We start from the raw sequence: 24,131 nt of genomic DNA, 5'->3' as shown, positions 1-24,131 counted from the left end.
TGTTTCATGGCTGTTTCTGGAGCCTCATCAGCACTTATGCTTTACCCTGGCTCATCCCAGTCACCCACTGAACCTATGTTGTCAGCCATGCCTTCAGTGCTAGGCAAGGCACCCTTTTCCCTGCAAATATTCCTCTTTCCCCTCCAGCTTGCAGACCACATTACAGGTCACTCCTCAGCCTATATCCATTTGCCAGGTTAAGGAAGCCTATTTTTTTCCTACCTTTTTTTCCTTATGCTTTCATTTTGAAAGAAACTCTGTTGACTTACACACATTAATAGTATTAGTGTCATACAGGCTATATTGTCCTAGACAAAAGCAGTCCTACTGTTTTAGGATTGAGTTTTTCATGGATTAATACAGTGTCCAGGCAAGCAGGGCAAAGTAATCCAAGCTTTGTGTTTGTATTTCTCTACATGGGACACAAATAGGCCCTCAGCTAGGATGGGACATGTGCTTGGAAGTGATATAAAAAGTACAAGCTTCTTCTAGAGTTGACAGCATTGAAGCATAGTGGCATAGCATGTACCGGTGCTAACCAGGAATGGGATCTGAGTGTCCAGGTGCACTTCCAGGGCCTGCAGGAGACAAGATACTCTGATACTTGACTTGACCACATTACTCAAGTTCAAAAAGAAGTTTCTGATAAGAGCTGGAACTTGATGACAGGTTTGTTGTCTCATTCAGTGCTCTGACCCACAGGTTCAACCTTCCTTTTTGATGTAATTAGTTTTAGTTTTTATTTTCTGTATACAACTGCTTTTGATCTAACTAAATAACACACAGCCATTCCATCTTGCATGTGGGTCCTGCATAAGTCATGAAATAACCTATACTAATCTTCACCTGCCAAATTAGAGCTGGGTTCAAGTTCAGTTAGTTGTGTTGGGATTAAGTCACCACAGAAAAGAACCCCAACCAATATTGGAAAACTTTCTCTTTCCTTCCGCTGTTGAATGAAGCCTCCAATCCCAGACCCAAACAATATGAGAGATTTTGTCAGCTACCCAACAGCTGGGAATGAGCGGCTGCACTGCACCATGAAGCGGACGGAGGATGACCCAGAGGTCGGGGGTCCCTGTTACACACTGTACTTGGAATACCTTGGGGGGCTGGTGCCCATCCTGAAAGGACGTCGGATCAGCAAGCTGCGGCCGGAGTTTGTCATCATGGATCCTAAAACAGACGGAAAAGCAGGTACAATTCAGTTGTTGCTCTGTGTAAAAATGATTTAGCAACACTTTGGACGCTAAATCCTCAGGAGTTTTAAAAAATACATACGTGCAGCATGGATGGCGGCATCTGATATTTTTTTCTGATGTGAAAAAAATCTTTAGCGTGACCTAGAAGCTTCTGAAATTATACCCTGCTGCCTTCGGTTTTACAGAAGAGAACTTCTTGTATTCTGAGTAAAGGAATATAGATTGCTAATTAGCAGAAAATATTCTTTAGTCTCAATTTCAAAGTCAGTTGAATGCTATTCATCCCTCTGAATAATGTTCACTTGAGTTCAAACTATTGGAAATTTGGAGTTGGAAGGCAGAGTGGAGAACATTTAATTTTCCTCTGCAAAGTTTTATTTCAACTGCTGCCTGTGGATCGGGTTTATGCTTCTGATGACTGAGAGTTATAATTTATACCAGTTTTCTGAAGCAGCACCTAAATTTTCTGGGGCCTGTCTTGATAGATGAAATCTATGGAAACAGCTTGATTTCCACTGTGATTGACAGCTGCAACTGCTCTGACTCCAGCGATATCGAACTCAGCGATGACTGGGCAGCAAAGAAATCTCCAAAAATCAGTCGAGCTAGCAAATCACCTAAACTCCCCAGGTAATAACCTCTTGGATAGTTCTTCTTTTTCCTCAAGTGGCCTCTTCCTCCCTGCCTCTCCTTCTCTCTCTTGACACCTTGTAAAATGAAAAGTAAACTCCTTTGGGCACATAGGAATTCTCTGTAAGATTGGGATCCTCTGCAATGTGCAGTTCTGGGGTGATCTCAGAGATTGGCATAGAGCTGGACTTACGGGAAGATTTCTGGGACAAAATGTAATGGGAAACAATAGAGCACAATTTCTCCCCAGGCAGTCTCAAAGAAAGATTTTATAAACTCTCCCACCTTTCCTTTTCTTTCTCTCTTGCCTCCATGGAATATATTTTGTCCTTCCAACAGACTGTTTTTTACTGTTGTTTGTTACATTTCTGCCAGTGAACTCTTTAGGTGCTTGAGCTGGTATTCTTGACTCTGCCTTGTATAGTGGGAGGTAGAAATAACTTTTGGCTTAGGGTAGGAACACTGACAACATTTCTGGAGCCTTGGTTTGCTGTATATACTAATGTGAAAATCTGTCAGCTGAGGTGTCATGTTCTCATTTCTTGAGACTTTGCTCAAAGTCTGCAGAGCTGAGATCATTCATCTCTACATCTTTTTGGGATTAGTGAAAGACAAATTGTATCTGGCAGAGCTGCTGGAAGCTTTGTTAGATTAATTAGAAAGCATCTAGCATGAGTTACTGCAAGTGTGTCAGGTCTTCAAATTTGACCCATAATTCTCCATCCTGTAGGCTCTACAGTCTTTATTAGTCACTTTGAGGACATCCTACCAGTTGTCTTCTTCTTACATCTTTCCATTCAAAGACATGAGTTTTGTGCATTTTAGCCTGTCCATTGTTGATTCCAAGTATTGCTTTACCTGCAGAATCAATATAGAAGCTCGCAAATCTCCAAAGATGTCACGAGCTGCACAGGAGATCTCAAGATCACCAAGGTTACCAATAAGGAAACCCTCTATTGGTTCTCCAAGCCTGACACGAAGAGAGTTTCCTTTAGAAGATATTACTCAGGTATTGTGCACATTGTTACCATACCTGATTCAAATGCATTTTTTTTCATGAGGCAGCATATTGTGGTAGAGATCAAATGATCAGCAATGAAAGTTTGCATTATATTACAATAAGTAGATAGAACTAGAGAATTGCATCTTCCAGTTCAGTACTAATGTTTGAAAGTGCCAGTAGAGTATGAGGTGGTGTTTGGCAAGTACCAGGACCAGTTACTTTTGTCAGTGTGAATCCATGTGAGATGCTTTATTCTAGGTGATGTTGTTGGCTTTTTGAAAGTATATGTGAAAACATCAGTTTTTCAGACCCATCTTAATGCCACCATGATTCTCTGCTTTGCTAGGGATTGCAGAGATGGGGAAATGTTTGCTTCAGAGGACCACATGGTCTGTTTCATAATTAACATGAAACAGTCTTAATTGGAAGGAAGGAAAGGAATTACCACTTTGTGCTCTTTGTGGTATTCATGTCCTCTGGGTAAATGAAACTTAGCAGGCTGTAGAACTGTCTAGGTTGTATATTTCATTAATAACAGCCTGTGTTACTGTAATTTTCTTTTGTTTGGCTTGGTTTTTTCTGCTCTCTTGTTTTTCCTTTTTATGAAAAATTCTAAACAGTTACACGAAGCTAGGACCAAAAGCCCTTTGAGTAGAGCAGAAGACCTGAGGCTTAGATCCTGCTCCTATACTAGCAGCATAACTCCTGGCCTTTGAGAAAAATCTGTTGGTCTTTCAGACCCATAAATATGTGTACCATGGCAACAGTGGTTTGAGAAGTTGCTGTAGGAGCTCCAGGGGAATATATGTTTGTTGTTATGAGTAATTAATTTCTGTCTTGTTTATTGTTCTATAAAGTGATTCATGAGCATAGAACCAAGGGGCAGGGTGTATCACTCTCTGAAATACAGAATAGCCATGGTCCTGCTGGGCAGGAGCAGCAAGTGCCAGAAAACAGACCTGTTCTCACTAAACAGGCATTCTCCACTAAGTGTTGCTCAGATCTTCAATAGCTCTAATCACCCTGTGGCTGATGCATACATCATTTCTGATGGTGTTAAGATATCAGAATGAGTCTTCTTAATGACTGGATAAAACTGTTGCTACATAGGCACTTTAGGCTGTTTCAATACAATAAAAACAAGATAGACTGAAATTGCATTATCACTTGCAATAGCTTGATTGCTCTGCAGTTTTTTATTAGAGCTTGATACAGATTTTATTGGCTAAAAATGATCTTGTTTTTGTTTTGCAGCACAACTACCTTGCTCAGGTCACATCTAATATCTGGGGAACCAAATTTAAAATTGTGGGTTTGGCTGCTTTCCTACCAACTAACCTTGGTGCAGGTAAAAGTAAACTGTTGGTTTTTTTGCATGTCAATTTCTTTCTAACAAACAAGAAACTTACACCATGAGATTTTTTTGTAACTGATCAAAAGGCTTCCTTAACAAAGCACTTACTTTCTGTGGACAGTGGGAGTTAGATTTTATTAAATTCACTGTAACTAAAGAAGATTAAAATCTATAAATACAATAAGGAGCTATCAATAAAATGCTAAAAATCTCACTTGTAATAAGACAGTAAATCAACATTTGAGCCCAGACCTCTATTTTTACAGTTTATTGGAACAAAACCCACACAAATAAAAAAAGGGTTTTGCAAGAGGACTATAGAAATAATAGGTTTTAAGTTATTGCCGTAGAAGTATTTTTAAAAGTCAGATTTTTATAATTATTTAGCTACAAGTTATATGAAAAAGCTATTATGGCCTCATGCTCAAGATTCTTCAGGTCAGTGCAGAGCCTCATCACATGGTTCTCCTGCTGGAGCATCAGTAATCTGGTAGCCATCATTAAAAGCAGCAGTTGTCTATTATCAGCCTTTTTCTGGGAGGCCAGTTCTTCCCAATAGTCCTGTTGGGAAGGAAGAAGGCTGGGTAAAAAACAGGGTACCACACTGCAGAACTGAGCTCTGAACTGAAATATTAACACAAGTCTAGCAGTTTAATGAGCTCTTTAGAACACTTGTTTTGTCCCATTTTGCATTATGTAGTTGGGTCAGGAGTACATAAAGGTGCCCTGGATGCAGAATTAGGTGGATCGCTTTTGTGGCTATATGGACTGCTATCAGCAGTTGAATGACCACAGGTCATTCTAATTCTCTCACTGCTGGTGGCAGATAGGGAAGGATTTAAGTGTAGAGTAAATGGATAGTGATACTTCTTTCAAATGTTCTCCCAGTCTCCAATGGTTTGGCTCCCAGGGATTTCCTGAGCCAAGTGGGATTTCTTTGTATGTGGTAACGTCAGCAGATTTCCTTCCTGAGAGCTTTCCAGTTTTCCCCTGTAAATTGGTAGAATCCTGTGGTGAAAAGTTTCAAAAGTAGAATGGAAAAAAGTCTTTTCCTTCCATAAAAATAGATGTGAATACAAGATGAAGTAATTAATTATTTAATTACAGAGATGTTGCTTCCATTTAAAGAGAAATAGCTGAAAGCACCAGTCTTTTCTATCCCATTTATGCAAAGTGTTAGATAGTGATTTGACAAATAATGGCTCGCCCATGAACATGTGTACAGTACATAACAATATTCATAGCCCTTCTGTCTGCTTTGAATTGCTTCTTCCTTAGCTTTACATGCTATCTGTGTAACGAACTTTTTGGTTTCTTATGTTCTTTCTCTAGTAATATATAAAACCAGTCTGCTCCATCTGCAGCCCAGGCAAATGACAATATATCTCCCAGAAGTGCGGAAGATTTCAATGGACTACATTAACATGCCTGTCTTTAATCCAAATGTTTTCAGCGAAGACGAAGATGATTTACCAGGTAAGAAGGAGCTGGAGGGCTGCCATGTTATGGGTTAAGTTAGATGGAGGTCAGGTTGGTTGTGTCATGGTCCCCTCTGGTAAACACACAAATCAAAATCCTTTAGTCTGATGGGGTTCTGTAGAACTGAGTTAGAATAAGGCTAAATATGTATTATGGGCATTGTTTTCTATGATGTGTGGAAAATATAATCCATAAAGAGCTCCTTAGTTTCAAGTTCATTGGGAAATTAGTTGTCTGCTAATTCATCTTACTTTGCTAGGAATTCTCCACAGACTGAAGCCTTGCATTCTGCATCTTGATAGGACAGAATTGTAATCTGTTGGAAATCCAGACAGGCTGTTCTTGAGACCTCATGGCATCAAAGCTGATAGGAGCTTGCGTTGGAGAGCAGGTTCCCATAAAACTCAGCCACCCTTTGAGAAGTGATAAATGCTCATTTGTGCTTTTATCACTACTAAGAGGCTGAAGTAGTAAAGTAGTCGACAAACAAAGCAGGATCAGGAAGAATTTTTCACTTCACTGAAGTGAAGATTTAAGCAGTGCAGGGAAGGTTTGGGTGCAGGTGATGTGATGTGGGAGGGGAAAGGACTGGAAGTACTCAAGACCTCCTCCAATCAAAACAAAGTTGTCATGCCAATAAAATTAACAAACAGAAAATAAGATAAATTAATACATTTTCAGAATTTTCATATGACTGAGGGATTCCTGTTGCCCGGTCACAGGTTTTTTGGAACTATGGAAGTGGCTGTCATGCCAGTACCCTTTAAAAAGGAAGGAGTGTGAGCACTGCAAAGCAATTAAGAACAGTGCTAAAATCTACTGAAATAAATGGAAATGTTCTCATTATTTCAGACCAGGGTTTCAACTGCTGACAGTGGCAAAGCTTTTGTCTGACCCAAGCATCAGAATAGTCCTCTGGACTTCTAAAGAAATACTTGTATGTTTCAAATTAAGCCCATTTTTTTCACAATCTGGGGGACTTGTCCTGCTTAATTTCTGTCTACGTGATACTCACCTGTAGTGTCTGAAGAAAATAGTGGAGACATTGGTGACCATATATGTATTATTAATAGGAAGCACCCAACATTCGCTATTATGAAACACAGTCCAAACTGTCAGAAAGTAATATAAAAACTAAATAGAAAAGAAAGAAGTTAATACAAAGTTTTCACATCTCTTCCTGAAAATTGGGTTGAATCTGCACTAAGAGATGAAATGGTGCTTATAATTGCAGGTACATAAACAGAGAGAAAATTATTAGAGACTCTTGTAACAGCTCTTTGAAAAGGCTATATAAGAATTATACTACCCTGTCCTTCTAACAGCCTTCCTCTTGTTCATTTTTTCTAGTTTCTTCTGAAAATGTATTTTTGACTTAGTAAATGGTGGCCACTTAAATCTTCAAAAATGTTTTGGGGGATATCCTTTCTAAAGCCTGCACATAAAGGAAGAGAGTACCATCTACTAAAGGAAAAAGTAGTGCAGGGTAAATAATGATTACCTAATAGATTTAAAAAAACATGGTAGAAAGCTGCTCTTGGGCAGTGTAATGTTCATAGTGAGATACACTTGGGACAGGTGTTTTTTAATGTGGTCAGTAAAGATTTGGCAAGACAAATGCACAGTGAATTGATTTCACTTACAAAGTATGCAAACTAATCAATTAAAAACCATTGGAGAAATGAAGAAAACGTTGGATTTAAACACTCAGGAGTAATAAGCAACACCCACAACAAATGGTATTTTGTTGGATAAGGTAAAATGACAGCAACATTTGGGGCTGCTCAAGCCAAGCTAACAATTAAACCTCAGGCTCTGGCAGCTAAATTGCTAAGCCTGCAGGCATCAGGGTGAAAGCATGGCCTGCTAGCCAAGCACAGAACCACAGAACTGCCTTGGGGTCAATTTAGTTTGGCTCTTGGTCTTCCTCTAAAGGAATGAACTGAACTACCATAAGTATTTGCCAGTCCAGCCACAGTGCTGTCTGTACATCATCCCTCCCACGTTCATGACTGATGCTGGTAAAAGCCTGGTGTTACCGAAAATGTAATCATAGGGCATAGGTAGATTACCTGAATTTTAGTTAGAAATTAATTAGGAACTGGGCAGTGTTTGGAGGGGTCCTGACTAATGGATCTCTTACATGATCTGGTCTTGCAAATCAGAGGTCTCCACAGAATTTGGCACACTTAAATATGGATATAGAACTGGATAAAAATTGGATATGACACTAGATCCTTGGTCTCTTTTCCTTCCACAAACTTACTGATACAACTCACTCACCATTTTCTGTGGGGTTTTTTACAGGAAGTTTAATAAAAAATAAAGAACTTGCAATATTCTTGGAAGTTCTAATATAGTATTTACTGTTTTCCCTCTTTATTCTGTTTTGTTCCTTTTTGACTACTGCATCTCTACTTGGATCCAGTGTCTTCATTTTCTTGCTCCAGCTTTTCAGTGGTAGTTCCTATTGGAATCAATCACTTTTTGCAAAAGGAACTGCAAACAATTGATCACTCTTCACTCTTCTGCTCAAAATCATGAGAATTTCTTCTTGCCACATTTTCCCTTTTTCAATGCCACCACATGTGTGAAATTTTTCCTCATATGCTTCTTTATACATTTCTGATTGCAACCTGTCCAAACATTAATGCTGCAGTTGCCCTGACTACAGTATCCACTTCCTGAATCTTCTCGGCTTCCCATCTATTTCCTCACATTTTCTCCTTACAAATCTGACAACTTATTATAAGTTTTGTCTGCATTTCATTCTATCATATTCCCCTCTCTCTGTTTCAGCTTCCTTGCTTTTGCATGGCTGGTAGGTTTGTCACCCACTATACTCAGCTTTTGCCCACGATTGTCTGTGTTCTCCAGTTCTCCCCAGCTCAGTGAGTCTAGGAACCTTATACTAGATATTATACAGTGTCTTCAGTGCAGGTCTTCAACTTTCTTAGCCTCCACTTCTTTTGTTTATTTGCTTGTTTGCTTTGTTCAGTTGTTTGTTGATTTGTTGTATTTACTATCGAAAGTCCCTCCCTGAAAACTAGTGAGTCCTGATTTAGCAAAACTTTTACTGATTTGAGCAGAAGCAGTTAAAACCTGATGATGACTGAATGCTAAGTGATATCATGATAGCCCATGGGGATCCTAGTGTAGGCTGAAAGCATGCTCCCAGCTTGACCTCTGAAGTGTCACTCCCAAGAAGTGGCTTTAAAGCTGGTCACCAGTTGGTACAAGTAGCTCTTGTGCGATGGGAGTCACGGGAGGCAGGCTGGAGACGTGTTTCCACTGCGGTCTGATCCACCGGTTTGGGAACAGGTAGCAGCAGAGTCCCTACAGGTAGCAAACAGTTTGACAGGCCTCTCTGTGACTGGGGCAGCCCCTGGCCCAGGCCTGGCCACGGCAGGGGAGGTTTGCTGGGCGGGAGCGGAGGCCGGGCGGCGGTGACGCTCTCTGTTGTCCTTTGCAGTGCCCGGCGCCCCCGGCGCGCCCGCCAGCAGCCCGCCCTGCACCGTCAACATCCCCATCGCGCCCATCCACAGCTCGGCGCAGGCCATGTCGCCCACGCAGAGCATCGGCCTGGTGCAGTCGCTGCTCGCCAACCAGAACGTGCAGCTGGACGTGCTGGCAAACCCGCCGGCCGAGGCGGGCGGCGAGGGGCCGGGGCCCTTCCCGGGGGCTCCGGGCCGCTTTCCCGGCCCCGGGGCGGGGGCGCTGGCCGTGGGCGAGCTGGGCCGCCCGGCCCCGCCGCCGCTCGCCCCGCCGCCCCCGGCGCCCCCCGCCATCGCCCTGGCCGACCTGCGGGACCACGGCGACCGCGAGCATGAGCCGCCGCCCAAGGCCAAGGCTCCGCGGCCCGGGCCGCCGCTGGTGGAAGGGGACGCCGTCATCTTCGGGGCCGCTCAGGAGCTGCAGCTGAACAAGATGAACCCGCCACCGCCCTACCCCGGCACCATCCCCGCCGTGCCCGCCACCCCCCTGCCGCCCCCGCCCGGGCCCCCGCAGCCGCCCCTCGATCTCTGCCTCAAGAAGGGCGAGTTCTCCCTCTACCCGGCGGGGCACTACCAGACGCCCCTGGGCTACGAGCGGATAACGACGTTCGACAGCAGCGGGAACGTGGAGGAGGTGTGCCGGCCTCGCACCAGGATGCTCTGTGCCCAGAGCACCTACACCCTGCCGGGCCCCGGCAGCTCCGCCACTTTGCGCATCACGGCTGCCGAGAAGAAGATGCAGCAGCCCTGTGCCAGCGCCACCTTGAACCGGCTCACGGTGCCCCGCTACTCCATCCCGGCCGGGGACCCGCCGCCCTACCCTGACATTGCCAGCCAGCTGTCCCAGGGCAGAAGCATGGCGCAGAGGCTGGACAGCAGTATCATTCATGCTACTCTGCGGAGGAACAGCAGAGAGGCAGCCCTGAAAATGGCTCAGCTGATGGAGGGTCAGAGAGCCACCTTGCAACTTCCCCCTAAGGCCAAGAGCAACATTGTGTCAGCACAGTACCAGCAGAGAGTGCCCACGGCCTTGTACACCTGCAGCCAATGCAGCAGTGGTGGCGCTGGCAGCAGCAGCAGTGCAAGCGCTGGTGGCGCAGGCAACATCACTAGTGCCAGTGCTGGTAGCAGCACTTCCAGCATTGGTGCCATGAGACCAGATCTGAGCACAGGGAGTGGCTCCCAACACAGCTCTGTCATTGCTCACTCTGTCAGTACTTCGCCTCTGGCCTCCCAGTCCTCCTACAGCTTGCTGAGCCCGCCTGACAATTCCCGTGACCGAGCGGATTATATCAACTCCGCTTTCACGGAGGATGAGGCCCTTTCTCAGCACTGCCCAGTGGAGAAATCAGTACGGCACGTACCTGCGTCCTTGACAGAGGCTACCCTGAGTGTAAAACGGCCGCCACCGTACCAGTGGGATCCTATGGTGAGTGAAGAGATATGGGTTCCTCAGGAAAGGACATCTCAGAGTTCAGTGCCCAACCCTCTAAAACCTCCTCCGCTCATCATTGGTCAAGCTCAACATCTGGATATGTCTCGAGTGCCATTTGTTTCCCCCAAGTCTCCAACCAGTCCCACTGCCACTTTTCAGACGAGTTATGGGGTTGGAGTACCTTACCCAGGAAGCTACAGCGCCCCACCCCTTCAGGGAATGCAGGCCCCCTGCTCCCCCAAAGAAGCTCTGGCCCCAACACAGTTTGCACAGCAGGAGCCCACAGTTGTGCTTCAGCCAGGTTACTCATCCAACCTCCCCTACTGCCCTTTGCCACCCATGTACCCGGGAAGCAGCACTTGCTCTAGTTTACAGCTGCCACCGATCGCCTTGCACCCCTGGAGCTCCTACAGCGCCTGCCCACCCGTACAGAACCCCCAGGGCACGCTGCCCCCCAAGCCGCTCCTCGTGGTGGAGAAGCCGGTGATGTCTCCCCCGCCAGCAGAGCTGCAGGGCCACGTAGGCACAGAGGTAATGGTGGAGACGGCAGACACTTTCCAGGAGGTGCTCTCCTTGACAGAAAGCCCTGTTCCCCAAAGGACAGACAAATTTGGCAAGAAGAGCCGGAAACGCCTGGACAGTCGAGCTGAGGAAGGAAATGTGCAGGCTATCACCGAGGGCAAGGTCAAAAAGGAGGCAAGGACACTGACTGACTTCAATTCACTGATAGCCAGCCCTCGGCTGGGGAGGGAGAAAAAGAAGGTCAAGAGCCAAAAAGATCAGCTGAAGTCCAAGAAACTAAACAAGACAAATGAGTTTCAGGACAGTTCAGAGAGTGAGCCGGAGCTTTTTATCAGCGGAGATGAACTGATGAACCAGAGCCAGGGCAGTAAAAAGGGTTGGAAAACTAAAAGGAGTTTGAGGACAGCCAGTGAGCTGGATGAATTCAAGTGCCGGAAGGCCAGCGAGAAGGAGGATGGGCGCCTGGGAAGCCAAGGCTTTGTGTATGTGATGGCCAACAAGCAGCCACTGTGGAACGAGGCAACGCAAGTCTACCAGCTGGACTTCGGAGGGCGGGTGACCCAGGAGTCGGCAAAAAACTTCCAGATTGAGCTGGAAGGACGACAGGTAGGAAGGGTTGGCACGTGCTTGCTGGAATGGGGGCCAGGATGTGGGAAAGCTATGCCAGGAATAAGCTGTCACTCATGCTGCAGAGTGCCTCTTGCTTGTGTCAGCTGTTCCATGAAAAAAAGCTTTGCCATATAGTTGATAAAAACAACTGTCGAAGGTCTAAGTTCAGCATGTAGGGTGAAGTTCAGCTGTAAAGTAAATACACAAAATATGTTTGGTCTTATTGCAGTCAGACATGGGAACAAGGGCCTCCTTTAGTCTGGCTGGCTCTCACTGCTGAAGGTTTTGTAATAAACACAGTAGTTCTCTGCACTGGTAGCTGCACTTGCCATCAGTGGTGGTTGTGGATGGCAGCTAATTGAGTGAACACTGCTCCCTTCTTGCCCTGCTGACATTGCCAGGCAGCACGTAGCTAAGGCAGTTAGCTTCCCTTCATGCCAAAATTTCCACTTGTGAACAGCTACTGGGCCCTTGGGGTTGACTCTTCATGCTAGAGGAGACACTGACCCACCCCAAAGCAAAGTGCTCCTGGGCTACTTTTGAACTGCCTGTGGATAGAAGGATCAGTGGCTATTTCAAAAAATCAAAACGTTTAATTTTGGCCTGGGAGTGGTATGTTACTACTACTACACCAAACCCAGGCACATAAATGGTGCTAATTAGCAGAATGCTGGACTGAGATTCAGGAGACTCATATTTATTTCCTTGTCCAGCTGTAAGTCACTTCTGGTTCACTAAAGATTCCTCTGATTTAAGTTGGGAGTTAGGTGTCTTAAGTATCCAACATGCATGACCAATGGAAGTCTTTTGGTTTTGCTTCTATGAAACAACAGCTCGAAGGCAGCGATCAGAGCCTTTCTTCTTCAGTTAAATGGCTGTGGATATGTGCCCATGGGCAGCTGTGCAAAGCCACCCAACCAAGGGGTTTTTTCTTGCCAGGGGTAACAAAGCCAGCCTTGATTTGCACAGTCAGTCCCCAGTCTAGCTCAAGGATCTTCGCTGTACAGCAAATAAAATCTGTATTTCCGATGAAGTGAATGAAAAAACAGTAATAATAGGCCAAACTTCAGGTATTCCCTGTGGAAGAGCAATGAATAGCCTGACTGGTTTTGCTTTTTTTGCATTTCAAACAGCTCTCACTGCCCCTTTGCTAATACGTTCTTGCTGTTATTACGTGCTAGTGAAGATATTTATGCAGAGGAAAACAGAACTGCAAAGAATGAACACCTTATCAGCTATGAAGTGCTAGAGTAGGGAAACTAGTTATTCCCCTTCCCTGAAAGCTCCTTTCTTTGAAAACAAAATCTGTTTTTCTGTTGGGTTGATGGTAGGATATTTCCAAGGGAGAGACTGGTACTTTCCTGCAGGAAGCATGATGCTGGTGTACCCATATCTGCTGAAGTAATTGGTGACAAGCTACTTAAACCAATGCTCTATGCAGTCTTGCATATTTTATCAGTTTACTCTGTGGAGTGAAATATTGCAGTCAAATACTCTATACAGACGAAAAGTATAGTGCTCTCACTGTTCTTTGGCATCATACCCCATCATGTCTGTAGCTCCAATCATATTACCTGAGAAAGGGGGGTGTTCCTACAAAGCAGAAAAAATTTGCTCTTATTCTCTTCTCTGTTTCCTTTTTGTTCATTTTTTTTGACCTTGTTCTCTTTTCCCTTCCTTTTCCTCTTCCCCTGCTTCCCAGGTGATGCAGTTTGGAAGAATTGATGGCAATGCTTACATTTTGGACTTTCAGTATCCATTTTCTGCAGTGCAAGCCTTTGCTGTTGCTCTGGCTAATGTGACTCAACGCCTCAAATGAAAAAGCAGAGACTGGAGAGAGAAAAATGTTAACCTTCTCATAAAGTCCAAATGGAAAATGTCAGGGCAGCCTGCTTTAGGTGTGCAGAGATGCCTGGGAGTTAAGAAGGCAGTAAAACTGGAAAAGTCTCTTGGTGCCCACCAGAAGGGCATTAACTCTAATCAGTCACGGGGTGGAGGGTGGGGGGCTGTTTTCTGTTTGTTTGTTTGTTTGTTAGCTTGTTTGTTTTCTGGTTTCTTTTTCTTTTCAAGCGTTGTGCTGGGTCTCAGAAAGAGCGAAGGGTTGAGAAGCGTTCAGTGTTACGTGGAGAAGTGTGGCTTTTGGCTTGTTGTGGTGGTTCTGCTGTGTGTGCTACAGTAGCTGATGTAAGCTCATGGGGGGATTAAAACAGACTGCTCTTCTTAGACCGCCTTATCTCATGCTATTCTTTTTAAAACAGGGAACGTGACTTTTTTCTGGTCCAGTTTGTACTTCTACTACTAAAACATCAGTGATAGCAGGAAAAAGTAAAAAAAGAAAAAAAGCTATAATACTTGAAGACATGTGTCTCTTCTCTGATACCTGCTATTAACTGAGCACCACAGTTTCCAAGGAGGCTTATGTAGGTAAACATTTAATTTATAAACAGTCATGTATTACTCAGAAGAGAAAAAATTGTTTCCAGTGGGTGTTTGTCATGATTTAGGAATGGTTTTCTCCAATTTAGTGTCTCCACCAAAACACTCCAAACCATGCACCACTTGCTCACTGCCCCCTCCCCTTTTCCCTTCCCTGAGCTGGATGGAGAGGAGAATTGGAGGCACAAAAGGTAAAGATCACAGGTAGAGAGAAGAACAATTTACTGCAAACAGCAGTGAAATAAGAAAACAAACAGTAACAGCAGCAATGTTAATAACAGAGTGCATGAGAGGTGAAGGATTCACTCCTGTGTGCTCACCAAGGGGAGCCTCTGCCAATACCTGACTGTGCTGCCACACTATGGGACCCTTCCCAGGGCCCCAGAAAATGATTGGAGGTGGTATAGAATAATGTCTATAGATTCTAGCCATGCCCTCTCCTGGCTACTGCAAAAATTAACTCTGTCCTGGCTAGAACCAGGATTTAAAAACCTACTGCATCAAAGAAGTTGATGTCTGTTTGTTTTGTATGCTGTTAAGGGGGATAAACATCTTGCAGTAGGTGACAGAAGACAGAGGAGCAGTTACAAGCACTGCTTCTTTTGTTACTGGCATAAACATCTTTCAGTAGGTGAAAAAAACTGGAGAGGAAATAATAATGAGTGTGGCTTTTTTGTTCACATCGTTCAGCAGTATTCTGTAATTTGGCCTGTAGCTGGGAGAGGTACGGTGTGATCAGATGTACCTCCGAGGCCGTGCCTGTGCTTGCTCCTCATTTCAGTGTGTTTACACCACGTAAACAAAGCTTTTCCAGCAAATGAAAAGACCCAGTGCATTCAGTCCTCTTAGCAATCAGTATCAATCAAGTTCTACAGCAGTGCTTGAATTAGAAAGGAGACAGAAGTGTGTAGCAAGTCATTACAAGAAGAAATTTCATCAGGGAAGCAAATTCATTGCAGGAAACAACATCATGGCTGGCTGGAGAACAAATGAGTTGAAAGAGAAAGGAAAAATTGGACAGAATCATGTCTTTTGGCACCCACCTTGTTACTTGCTCCAGCTAAGAGCAGGAAACCAGTGTCTACATGGAGTGTGATGGAGGAAAGCTTAATACCAGTAGTATGACTGTGCAGTTCTCTCTGGTGCACATGTGGACGTGTTGAGCATTTCAGAAGGTTGCTTGCACAGAAGTGTCCATGTGTTGTACACATGTTTACTTGTTTTTTCTCTTTCCTTGTCAGCATTTTGCTACAGAATATGTTTTGATATGGAAATAGTTTTGCCAGTAATGTACAAACCCCCAAACTATTCATATAATTATTTGGATATTAGATTACAAAACATCACAGCAGATTTTTGTAAAAATGGATTTTTTGAAGTTAAAAGATCACGGAGAAAGATATGCTGGTTGAGGTGTCAACAGCTGCTTTGTCTTTCATCCATGGTTTAGCTTCTTTACTTGAAAAAGCCCCTATAACTTAAGATGAATACATGTGATTTTCTCTCTTTGTTTTTCTTAAGTCCTAGTAGTAGGGCTGATGGGTGTTGCGTTTGATTTATTCTAGAGGAACATTTCACATAAGACCCTGCTGTAGTAGAAATTGCCAATATGCAGTGAGCTGCTCTGCTGAGCTTTCCAGAGCTGTACAGCGTGGAGGAGCAATGCCAGTAGAGGAGTTTCAGGGAGTTGCCAGGGGAGGTGATGAGTTAGATTGGATAATGCCCCACAGGGTAGGTCCAGGAAAAACCACCTGTGAGATGGTGTCATTGGATGGGAGGAAGGAGAAGTAGGAAGGAAGGAGTGGGGCAGTAGATACCATGCCTGTATTATCCCAAAGCTTAGCAGCTTCTGCTTGTGTGTGGGAGTGGTCAGGTCAACATTATGCTTGGCATCTATCAGACTGGTGTTTTCTTTAATTAATTAATTTTGTTTTCTTTAATTGTCTGGGCCCACTTGTGTTCTTTTTCATGTGCTTGATTTGCTCAACAGTTTGAGTGCCTGTATGTTTAATGTGTGTGGAGCAGAGGAACCAAAATAGATTTGGTTCTGGTCCCTTGAAAATCAATGGAAATGTTTCACTTGTTGGTTTTTATAGAGGAAACACTAATAAGCCCTTTGTCTATATTGAATTACATGCTGTAAAAACAGTAGGTTGAATTCTTAGTCCACTAATTCCAGTGCACAAGGAGGGAAATTGGCTGATGAGAGGCCTCACCTGCCCTAAGGTCTGTGCTAACCAGCTGTACCCTAATTAGTGTTTGACAGGCACACAGTGAGCACTGTAAGACAAGAAACATACCAGGGCTGGCTTGTTTGCTTGCTGAGGGAAAGGGCCACTTAGTCATATGTCAGAAATAGTCAGCTGGAAGAGCATTATCAGCCAAAATTATTAGGACATGGACACAATGTGAATGTTCTTTTCTGAAGAAAATCTAATCTAAATAAGGAGTTCTGCTTGCAATTTCTTAACCTTCCAGAGAATGGTATTCCTCTTCACTTTGTTTATTGCCAAATTTTTCCAGTTATCAGTAGTTTTGTTCTAATGGAGAACCAAGAATTGAAACCAGTAAAACAAGTAACAGAGTTAGTAGTTTGGTTTCATTGGTCCAGGTCATGATTGCATCCTTCTGATGGCACTCACAAAGAGCCATGGCATAGAAGGAGCTCTGGTTTCTGCCTCAGCAAAGAACAAGGAATAATTGCCAAAAAATTGGGAAAATAAATGCTGTTTCCAACATCCTTTCCATTTACTTGTCAGAAAATTCTATAAGATAAGATAGTCTTTTATCTTTTTGAAAATAATTTAGCCGAGTCTCTTTAATTAAGGATTTTAATATTTAGAGAATCCCCAATTAGAGGGAGAAAATATTCTCAAATATATAGAATGCTAATGAAAGGAATGGTAAATACATAGAAATCTGAGTGTGCAACTGGATCCTAAATTATAAAAAGAACAAATTAAAGTCATTTTATTTTCAATTGAGATACAATATAGGAAACAAGTAAGAATATCCCCACTTAATCACTTATAATTGTGAAGACTGCTATTGCATTCAGCCAAAAGATAGATGTTACATTTTCTATTTTGTTAGCTTTTCTGTAGGTAACTTAAGTACTTCTAGGAAGAATGTAGCAAAGTGTTCAGAAATATCTAGTTATTTTATACATGCAGTAATTTCCACTGAAAGGATGTAAAGGATGTTTTTTCCAAAGCTTATTTTTTTCAGTTGTGCAATAATTCTAACAGTCTAGGGAGTTTATTTGGGGGTTTTTTGGGTTGGTTTTTTGTTTTGTTTTAGTTTGGGTTTGATTTTTCTGTAGGGAGTTTTGAGTAGTTTTTTTAAGATAATTTAATGCAGATTTCCTGTTAATGTCCAAAAAACAAATTATCTTTTTTGCATAAGGTAATGAGTGATTTAGGGATTATTTTTTTACTATGTATCAGTGAGTTATACACACTTATTTATGTTTAAAGAGCATCTTTGTAAGCAGTTGTTTGCTAGCAGTTATATTTTGCTGCAAGAAATTAAAAATGCTTATAGGAAGACCTGGTTTTGCTGGATAATATGCAAAAACTTCATAATGCAGGCAAAAATATTTTTGGCAGCTAAACACAATGAGTTTGCTACGGAGAGCTATGCAGACTACAGAGTCTAGATGAGTTCTTTGGGACCTGCAGAAATCTGTCCTCTGTTTTCCTTCTTTATTTGTAACTATACTTTGGTTGGGAGTGGCTTAAAAAATAGAAGGCATGGTGGTTTGCTTTCTGTTGAGGTACAAGATAAGGTGAGTTATGTGATAAGAGAGGGTGTGATGGCACGGGCTGTTTGTAAGGAGGTCACTGTAGTTCAGTTGGGGTTGGTGATGGCACAATTCAATGCCAGGTGGAGGTACAGGCAAACTAGCCTGGAATCAGCTGAGGCACAAGGAATAGTGCAGCAGTTTCCTCTGAAGCATTTTCCTCTGTTCAGCCTAAAAGTGCTCCTCCTGCAGTTGGGCTCAGCTGCTTCCAGTACTGCCACAGTGCTTCTGGCAAGGTGCTGCACAGAGCTCATGGAGCTGTGCCCTGACGTTGCCTGCAGCAGCTTTGCCTCTTCAAGATGCTCCATAGGAGATCTGTTGGAGCAGGTGTTGCTCCACTCATCCTTCTAGGTCTGCTCCAAGAGCAGCATGAAGCTGCCATGGAGTTTGGCTGCAGCAGCTTTGGGCAGAGAGAGCCCTAATGCCAGCCAGCAGCTTTGTGTCCATCTGAAGTCAGAATCTGCTCTGCTGGAGTTGCAAAGGGATGAAACCAAAAACCTGATAATTTTGAAAAAATAATGGTGATATCCTTGAAATATTATTATCTCAAACAGAATGCAAAAATTGATATTTAAAGTCTGGCATAAATGGAGTGGCAACAGTAAGAATACACATTTCTGCATTCCTACTGTTTAAGCAGTAAGAATACATGTTTCTGCAACATCCTGAGAAACTACGAGAAGGTGCAGGGTAAGAGAGGGGGAAAAAAAAGGAATTATCACATTAGCAATTTTGCACTCAGTTCCAGAGACTGCAGTATCATGTGCCACGGGCTGCCTGAATATCAGTAAATCTGCACACAGGTTAAGCTCAGTTACAAAAGTTTCCTGTGATGCGGCCACAGGTAAAACAGTGTTTTTATGAAGATGCATGAAGGTCTACAGGTGTCAGACAAGGATACCTAACTTTCCTGAAGCCTTCAGCCTAAACTTTCCATAGATCCAGGCTTTCCTTGAAGTGTCTTTTTAGTGTCCTCTCAGAAATTACAAACATTGGAGATTTTGGAGCTTGCCTGACTGTTGCCTCAGACAATTTCTGTGCATTTGCTTTTTGCAGCCTGATGTGTGTGATCCTATGTTACCTTGGTGCTCTCTTACCTCTCAGAAACATTTTACATCCTCATATAAAAAGAGCAGAAAGTGCAAAAACTGATTTGATGAAATGAAAGGGGAGAGAAGACACAGTAAATTTTCATTAACTTTTAAGAATGTGTTTCCCAGAGCAAGAGTTAGGAATTGCATGTCTGCAGGGCCCAAATTACTCCAGACCAATAAATCAGACTTAGAGATTGGTAAGAGATGAGACCCTTGTGTGGCATGCTGACAGAGAGCCAACTTCCAGCCTCACCACATGGTTACACCAAGATGCATAAGTGATCAGAATCCAGCCCAAAAGGTACTTCCCCATTACTGTGTGATTAAAGTTGACTTGTATGACCCATGTATATCCACTCAAGGAAATTATAGAGCATTACCCAATAGCCGTGTTGACAGCTCAGTATAACCCTCCTTGAAGAATGCTAGAAGTAAAATCCTGGCCACAGAGTAGTCATTCAGATTTTTGACTTTTATTCCCATTTGTAGGATTCCATCACAGGACAGGAGGGCAGGCTGTTTATGTTATTTAGAGATTGGCATAATAGTTTTCCCAGTGTAAGAGAGCAAGTCACCTATACTGCTTACAAAAATGGGAAAATTCCAGTAGGCAAATTGGTTTTTGTGTTCATGTCTCTTCCCCTTCAAGGCACAAACCTTCATTAGTAAATACCAATTTAGAGTCTTGCTGCCCTCAGGAGTAGTCTGCAGGGAGGCACCACAGGTCCTCTTTACAGGATTGGAATTTACATGCACCATTCTCAAAGGAATAAAATTAATTGCTACTTGTGAACAATGGTCTATGTGAATTATTTTGTCTTTGTATTTATTTAATATTCTTCTTAAGAAGTCTCACAGAGATGTTTTTAAGATTAAAAGACTGCTTTCCCTGTTGCCTGATATTACTGAAGATATATCAGGAGTTTCTTTGGGCAGTTTGATTGTTGCTGCATCTAGAAAATTTTTAGGGCAAAAGCAATTAATGAAACAAAAGAATGAAATAAGATTCAGTGAAGCAATTCTTGCTAAGAAAACTAAAAGCTTCACCCTTTAACTTTGGATTTTGCAATTGAATCGGTAATGAGAAATTTGTGTTTCAAGGCAAATTGATTGTTTGGGAGCACTGTGCAAGTGCACTGGTTTGCTGTCACAGAGCTGACTGCAGGATCAAGAAAACATGCTGTTGTGAGACAAAATTAAATAAATGAAAACACCAAATACTTACCTATCCAGAGTGTTCAATGAAAATTTCAATGGTGTGATGTCAAAGCCTGCCAGTCTGTTCTTAATCCTCTGGTTTACAGTTTTAAAATACGGACTGATCAGCAATTCTAAATCCTGACAAAGGTTGTCTACTTTTTTGGAATTTTATCTGACTGGCCAAGTAGATGGCTTAAGATACAGATAAAGATTAAAGTAATAATGAAAGAGAAACATTTTGGAACAGTGTGTAGACACCTGAGTTTCAAGTATTTCACAGGAATAATGGTCGGCCAGTAATTCTTACCTATGTTGTTTGAAACTATTTGTTCAGAACTTTTCTAACTTGCCCTTTGTTTCTTTAGTTTGCTTGATACTTGATTTGCCTTTGGTTGTTTTTCATTTCTGTTTCACTATTTCAGCATTTGCTGCTTCTTTTTCTGTTAGTGTGTTGTGTGTTTGGGGAAGGGTATGTCTGTTCAAGACCTCGTTGTTTATTGTAGATACAATATATGGTGTTGTGGAATAGCATGGGGATGCATTCGATTGAAAAGGCACTGTAGTGTTTCCTGAAAAAGAAGGGGAGTTGCATTTGTTTATAAATGCATTATTTTGGTACTATAACTTTGAAAGTGATTTGGGATTTTTTTCCTTTTTTTTTTTTTTTTTGTTTGGTTTGATTTGTTTTTTTAGTTTTTCTTTTCAATTTAATGAGCATAGAGTCATGCAGGTGCATGCATTCTTAAGTGAGCAAGCCCAGCATGTTTTTCTTAAGGCTTTTGAAAATTTGGTACACCATTTGTGAACTTTATTTACCTAGACTATTTTTTAATTATATTTTTTTTAATCTCCTTTTTTTTTCCTCCTGAATATACTTGGTTTCCATTGTACTTAAAAACTACCCTGATCTGCTTCTCCTTTTATGTATCTTGTGTAATAGATTTTGCAGGAGGTGCCTAGAAAGTATTGTTGGTTTCCCTCTAAAAGTGTGGTTTGTCCAGATTCTTTACTGTCTACATGATTGAGAGATGGACTGATTGCCCTATTTTTCCTTGATGATTTGGAGTTGTAAGAGTTGTCCAGCTGTTGCTTAATAAAATTTTGCAGACTAGAAAGTTGCTGATTTGTTTCTGTTGCATTCTGCATCTTGTCAAGTACCTAAATACTTCTAAAGGAGATGATAAATCTGTGCTGGAACAACCTGAATAATAACTAGCCAGGTGCCATTGCACTTTCTCTTTTCAGGAACCGTACCCACAAGTTCCACTGGACGTGGTGCATGTACCAGCCCCATCATACCTTATGTCATTCACATGACAGGCTGGATGGCAAAGATTTTCTGGTGGTAATGTTCCTATCTGCCTCAATATCAGGTGGTTCTTGTGATATTTCTACCCTGCTTGCTTTCCTTTTTAAGGAGATTACTTTTGGGATTTGTGTACTTCTAATTTTGTCATTGACAAACTGAAAACCTTAACATCACCACTAAGGATTTGCTCTGTCCTCTCATCTTTAACAACAAATGCTATGATGGCCAGTGTTTATTCTCTCATTTCTTTTAAAAAAAAGAAAAAGAACCTTTTGGGAACAAAAACAAACAAAAAAAAAAAAAAGGTGGCAAAGTAGCTTGCCTTGCCTCATGAACATCCCAGCTATGGCACAAATGAGGAAATCCTGACATGGATCCTCATAATAGACCTAGGTTACCATTGGAGTTTTGCAAGGGTCTGTGCTGGATCCTCACCTCCACACCATATTCATGGGTGGCCTAGAAAAAGTTTGAACATTGAGCTACAAATTTTATTGGTGATATGAATTATTCAAAAAAGTAAAAGCAATGGGCAATGGTCAAGAATCTCAGAAAGTCATCATAAAACTTGACAATGAAATGGCAGGTGGAACACAGCACAGGTAAATGTGAAGTGATACAGGGAGGGGGAAGAAACCATCCTAATTTCACATTTGCAATAGTGATCTCTGTTACTTAGGGGAAACCTTTCGCCAGAATGATAGATAGTGCTCTGAAAACATCAGGTTGGTGCTGAGCAGCAGTCAAAAGAGGAAACTAAAATATTGGTAATGATTGGGAAAAGATCTGACAGCAAAGCAAAAGATGCAGGATCACTGTATAAAATTCCAGTTCACTGCACTTCACATACTGTGCAGTGCTGGTCACAGAAAAGGGAAAGATGTAGAAGAGATTCACAGAACTGCAGCAGAAGGCATAGATCAACATCTACATGAGGAATTAGTGTGAAGTCTAGAACCCTTCACCCTGGAAAAGAAACAGCTTAAAGGAACTGCTAGAGGACCAGCAGGACAGGAGTAGTGGTGAAAGGTGGATAGGGGTTACCTGATGTCTCTTCCTGCAGAAAAACTAGGAATATGAAATGAATATAAAGTCAGGCTCTGGGAAGAGGAGAAATGGAAGACTCCCAACCTCATGCCTGAATGCTTTGCAATGCAGCTGTGAAAAGTCCTCTTGTAGCTCAGAGGAGTGCTGGGGCCCTGCCAGTGTTCATTAAATCTTCCTTAGCTCAGCTAAGGCATGTACCAGGGTTATCTGATGAGTTTTCAGATCAAACTGACTTCTACTAAAATACAGAAATTATGCAATTAATAGTTAAGTTCGGAGACAGAGAAATGGAACAGAAATATAGCTTCTGGTCATGGCACTTTGCTTGGCCTTTTGCTTTTTTGCTTTGGCTATAGTTCCAGTGTTTACCTGAATTAGTATCTGGCCAGGTGAGCTGAGCTGATTAACACAGTTTCCTTATAGATCAAGGTTCCAGAAGTTTTCAGGTTTTTCCTTGTTTCCTTGTGAAAGATATTGACTTAAAATGTAGTAATCTTCTGCTTCCCTGCCCTTTTTGTGTTAATTTGGGGGTGTTCTGGCAGCTACAGCACTGGTAATTGATTCAGTCAGAGTAACAATCTGTATCTGCTTGGCTCAAGGGAACTGAGCAGGTGCAGTTTGGTTTGTTGTTCCGGAAGGTTGGTTTTGGAATGTCCCTTTCTGCTGGGTGCAACCAGCTAAGTTAACACTTGTTGTCACTTGCAGTTTGTAAGTAAACGTCAGACTTGTTGCATCACCTTCTCCACGTGTTGGAACAGGAATGTGAATAAAAGAACTGGCTCTGGAGACAGAGGAGGTATGAAAGGAGGCAAACAGATTTGGGGAGGCGGCTTGTTCTGGGGAGACAGCTACTGAAACTTGCCTGCCTGGAAATAGCAGGTGATGCAAATGCAAAATTTATCAGTAACAGGGGCTGCAGCAAACAAATAAAAATATAGACCTTTAGGAAAATACCCTAGGAAGGTTCCTGTGATTGTTTTCTTGCCTTATAGAGGGACTAATAGCATTTACTTATTTATATATGATTGTAGTTGCTAAGAATACAATCTTGTTTTTATGATTTGAGTGAACACAAGGTTTATTTACGCCTACTGCTGCCTGTTGTAGAGGTCAGGATGTGCAGGCATGAGGGAACAATATTTAATCTGGGGCTTTTAAAAGACAAGCTGGTAATACAGCAACTATACATATAATTAAGTTTGTATATACAATTTAATAACTACTGGCTAGATCATGAACTTTTTCACCAAGACAGGTTATTGCTGCTGATGTTCTCTCAGCAATGACATACTCCATTTTATATTGCCATTCCTACCAAAATGACTATCGATAATAAAATAGCAATCTTTACTTCTAATTTTTTCAGAAGCAGCCCAGCTTTCATTATGCAATTTTTATGGGATAGGAAGCTGAGTAATTACCTAGTTGTGAGAGAGTTGTACAAGATCAGAAAAAAAAACCAAAACAACCTGGAGCACTTCATACCAATCACGATTCATCTCAGACCTTTCATCT

General features: G+C 42.3%; 1 protein-coding gene across 4 annotated transcripts in view; it reads left to right on the top strand.

The window, feature by feature from the left end:
- The window catches only part of TULP4 (TUB like protein 4), a 163,727-nt gene extending 142,352 nt beyond the window's left edge, over positions 1-21,375 (top strand). For all 4 annotated transcript variants that reach the window (XM_071434636.1, XM_071434615.1, XM_071434625.1 and 1 more), the window contains exons 9-15: positions 963-1,197; positions 1,688-1,832; positions 2,697-2,841; positions 4,090-4,183; positions 5,522-5,665; positions 9,141-11,725; positions 13,431-21,375. In XM_071434636.1, the coding sequence (XP_071290737.1) occupies positions 963-1,197; positions 1,688-1,832; positions 2,697-2,841; positions 4,090-4,183; positions 5,522-5,665; positions 9,141-11,725; positions 13,431-13,547 (3,465 nt within the window). In that variant the 3' untranslated portion in view covers positions 13,548-21,375. The remainder of the gene's footprint in view (positions 1-962; positions 1,198-1,687; positions 1,833-2,696; positions 2,842-4,089; positions 4,184-5,521; positions 5,666-9,140; positions 11,726-13,430) is intronic.
- Positions 21,376-24,131: the final 2,756 nt, after the last annotated feature.

The sequence above is a fragment of the Agelaius tricolor genome, unplaced genomic scaffold (assembly GCF_023055355.1).
Source record: "Agelaius tricolor isolate 1412-34295 unplaced genomic scaffold, bAgeTri1.0.p SCAF_1, whole genome shotgun sequence".
Classification (NCBI taxonomy): Eukaryota; Metazoa; Chordata; class Aves; order Passeriformes; family Icteridae; genus Agelaius; species Agelaius tricolor.
Note: the sequence above shows the minus strand (reverse complement) of the source record. Positions and strands in the feature narration are given on the sequence as shown.